The 3,921-nt window shown below is 44.9% G+C and overlaps 1 protein-coding gene across 1 annotated transcript; it reads left to right on the plus strand.

Moving 5' to 3' along the window:
• The first annotated feature begins 1,956 nt into the window (after positions 1–1,956).
• Positions 1,957–3,243, plus strand: LOC133885387 (uncharacterized). Its single transcript, XM_062325100.1, has one exon. The coding sequence runs from the start codon at positions 2,072–2,074 to the stop codon at positions 2,630–2,632; it is 561 nt and encodes a 186-aa protein (XP_062181084.1). The 5' UTR covers positions 1,957–2,071; the 3' UTR covers positions 2,633–3,243.
• Positions 3,244–3,921: the final 678 nt, after the last annotated feature.

Raw genomic sequence — 3,921 nt, forward strand, 5'->3', positions numbered from 1 at the left:
GATCACTAATAGGCGTCATCCGAACATGAACTTGATCTAATTAGGTCTAAAAGAGCTTGATCAGAGACTAGAGAGGCTTTGATACCAAATGTTAGGTCTAAACCTTAGCTAATCAACACTATGGCCTAACTCTAGATCAAGCACCTCTTACTTGCGGAAGCATGAAGTCAAACCTGAGTTCGATGACATTATCTTGTCTTGACGGTGAGGTTGAAGAGCGTGAATACGTCGGTGTGGATGATCGCCGGCCTAACGATGAGGTCGATGTAGTGGACGTTGGCGTGATGAAGTAGCTGGTCGATGTGGTCGTCGTAGGTGCTACAGGGGCGGCAGCCTTCACCTTAGTTCAATGTCCGTGAGGATCGAATCGATTAGAGATGTGGGGGGGGGGGGAGTTTTGACCTAACGTGAATTGTTTAGTAGGCGCCAGCTCCCCTCTTCACGTATTTATGTGGGGCTGCTCGAGATGGGACCGCAACTAAGAGTTAGTTGCGCTCCCGATCAGAGCGTGTGGGGAGATCGGACCCCCCCCCCTCTTTCTCGATCTCTTTCTGTTATGGTACGTTAGAGTGTTGAGATCAATTCCAACATGGTGCAACCCCTCAAACTGAAGTTCATACGCTGACTTTGCCGTGTACTCACAGGTCCAAATGATTCCCTCATCCTCAAACGTCGTCAAGTCGAGTTCTGCAGCTTCAATGTGATCATTAGGCTATGTTTGTTTGGGTTCCTACTACTTCGCATCCGACCTCCTTTCCGACTACTTCAGACTAAGGTTCTGTTTGTTTCTTGTTTCTGGCTCTACTTCTACTGCAGTCCAAGAGCTCATCCAAAATCGTTCCAGATTGTGATCGGCTGACAAATCCGAACCCAACTAACTTTTGCACTTGCTTCTTTGGGGCCTGCTACATCCGGACGTACGACGGGAATGTTCCCATTGATCCGACGATCGTGGAACAACATATGCAACATCTCAAGTAAACATACGTAGCAAGCGTGCAACTAAAACTTTCTTCGGTGAAATTTTTGTGGTGGAATTATTTGAGTAAATTTTTTGTGCTGAAAAATTGAATTGAAATTGTTTTGTTGAATTTTTCTAATTGAAATTTGTTTTAAAAAACAGTTTGCAGGTTTTGTTTTGTCGGAAGTTTTGATATGAAACTTTGTGGCAAAAAGTTATCTAATCCAATTGGAAAACTCTTTGAATCCACTAGGAAATTTAGATGCAAATTTTCTTATTAGAAGAGAAAGGAGAGGAACTGAGGAAGGGATACCGGGTCTGATGAATCCGAGAAAGTTGGCGTCAGATTGTATCATTTACCACTTTCGGCAAGGGCATCACCATTTTAGATCCTCAGATGAATCTTGGGAGTAGAATTCGAGGCTGAGAGTAGATTCGAGTTGTTAGCTATTGCAGCTATACTCGTAAGAGTTGGTACAGGATTTCAACTCTCGTTTTGACGATGTGCTTTGTCCCGCTGCTGCGAGGCAGGTGAAGAACAGCGAACTCGAAGAAGAGGACCAAAGCTAATAGATCAGGCCATGATAAGTTTGGTAACAACTAACAACGGGTAAATCAATGTTGAGAAGCCGTGTTTTTTTAACCATCGGATCCCTTTGTTCGAGGTCTTCTTTGAAGACCTTTAATACGGTGCAAACACAGAGTTTAAACCTCGGACCGGTGAAGATGTGCCCTGGTGAAGCCATGTTTTTCATTTGCCAATAGTCAGCAAAAGGAAACTGTGGGTCCTTTTTTTAATTTTATTTTGACAGAACTGTGGGTCTGTGAAAGCCGCGGTGTCCTCATCCTTTCGCCATGATTGCCCAGAAACTTACGCATGCGCGTTTAGACGTCAGAGTCTCAATTGAGCGGCAACTTACTGCGGATGACTCTGCCGAGCTAGTATAAATACCATCCATACCTGCAGCAGTGCACAATTAAGCAACACAATTCGACACCATCTGGCTAGCTAGGTAGCTTAGGAAAATCTTTCTCTCGATCGTTTGGTTCGCGCTGCTGCAGCTCGCTGCATTCCGATCGAGCTCAGTTCCTGCGATCCTGTGTCTGTCCATGGCCGCCGCTGCTGATCGCAAGGGCACTCAAGCCTCGCAATCGGCACGCTCGTCGGATGACCCCGACCAGCCGGCGAAAGACGACGGACGCGCAATGACTCTGGCTCTCGACGGCCGGTTAGCCAGCTGCTGGATCTTCCTTGCGTACAGCTTGGTACAGACGGCGCGCCGGGTGCGCGACAGGCCCTGGGACCTGGCGTTCGTCGTCCTCGCCTACGCCGATCTCGCCGCGCTCTTCTGGTGCCTCCCGCGGGCCGAGCGGCTGCCTCCGCCGCCCTCTCCGGCCGGAGGGGAAGAAAGACGGCGGCTGCAGCTCGCCGTGTGGGCGCTTTCCACCGCCCTCAGCTGCGCGTTAGCTCACCGGGTGTCGCTGATCATGCCCGCCGCCCTCGTGATCGTCGTCTGGAGCATGACTTCGTTCGTCGTGCTCGTTGGTTTCTATCTCTTAGTGGTTTGCAAGGATCAAGGGTACCGTGTCTTGGAGGACGACGACGGCGGCGGCGGCGGAGACGGGAAGGGCTTCGACAAGAAGATTGGCGCTGGTGACGAATTGGTGTAGGACGGAAGCTAGGAATTGCTCGTCATTTTCTTCGCATCTGTTCTGATACTTTGACAATATCTGGCTTAAGGGTGGAAAAAGTGAGGCTGGGTCCGGCAGACCCTCGGTTGGTCCACCATAATAAGGTCTGTAGATTGTGAAAAGCAGCTTATGAATTATGGATTGTAAGAAATTAGATTGTAAAATCTAAATCGTAAAAACTGGATCGTGGATTATTACAATTTGGTGGAAGACAGATTGTTGGATTGTTACAATCTATGTGTTGGAAGTAACAATTCAGTTTTTCCAACCAGCTGTTTGTTTCAGTTTTTGGATTGTGATCAGAATCTAGCTTTTACAATCCAACTGTTTATTTCAGTTTTTAAATTTTGATCACAATCCAGCTTTTATAATCTGAAACAAACAGAGTCTAAGACCAGAACCTTATTGAATTACAGCTTGACAAATCTGGATTGAGAGGCTCTAACTGAGCTCTTGAATGCTCTTGGCTACCGTAACGATAAGAATGAATTCCGACGTGAGCATTCCATCTTACAGTAATCCCATACCGAATTGTGTTTGATGATAACAAAGCTGAAATGTACATCAGACTTGTTTGCTAGAAATGTTTGATCAACTTATGTTGTAATGTGCAAAGTGTAACTATTGAATTTTACAAACAATAACTATTAGAGTATATTGGCATGTCTCTGTATTTTACAGTTTATGATTTATATTTAGGAGAGGGTTCTCTTCTAAGTCTGAGAGCATATTTATTTCAGTTTGCAAATTATGATTACAGTATGTAATCTGTAACTTAAAATAAATAAACTCTTAGTACTTTATATAATCTGTTCTCAAAGCTCAAACAATTAATTACGCAACGGAACAAGGAGAACAAAACTCCAAGTGGTGGGAAAAAGAAATTTTTCTCACGAATAACTAGGACGGTATGTCAATCCGTGGGATATACTCAAACACACAGTATGAATATATATATGATACGTAAGAGGAAACCCGAGGCTATAAGGAGGACATGGCGTACATAGCCTGCAGATTCTTATACACTGGTATTACTTCGCAATTTCAGAGCTTCAATCCATTCCCTGCCGTGGCTCCGCGTGAGATAGAGGTGCCATCCTCTCGGGAAAAAAATAGAGAGAAAGAGATACAGATATTCACAAAGTCACCGAAATGCACAGTAATATGAGTCTGGATAAACAGTATCATGCCATTATTTACCGTAGCAAAAATAATATAATAAAAATACTGTAGAGATTCTACTGTTTGTAGATGTGCTGTAGTAGATA

Source organism: Phragmites australis, chromosome 11 (genome assembly GCF_958298935.1).
Source record: "Phragmites australis chromosome 11, lpPhrAust1.1, whole genome shotgun sequence".
Classification (NCBI taxonomy): Eukaryota; Viridiplantae; Streptophyta; class Magnoliopsida; order Poales; family Poaceae; genus Phragmites; species Phragmites australis.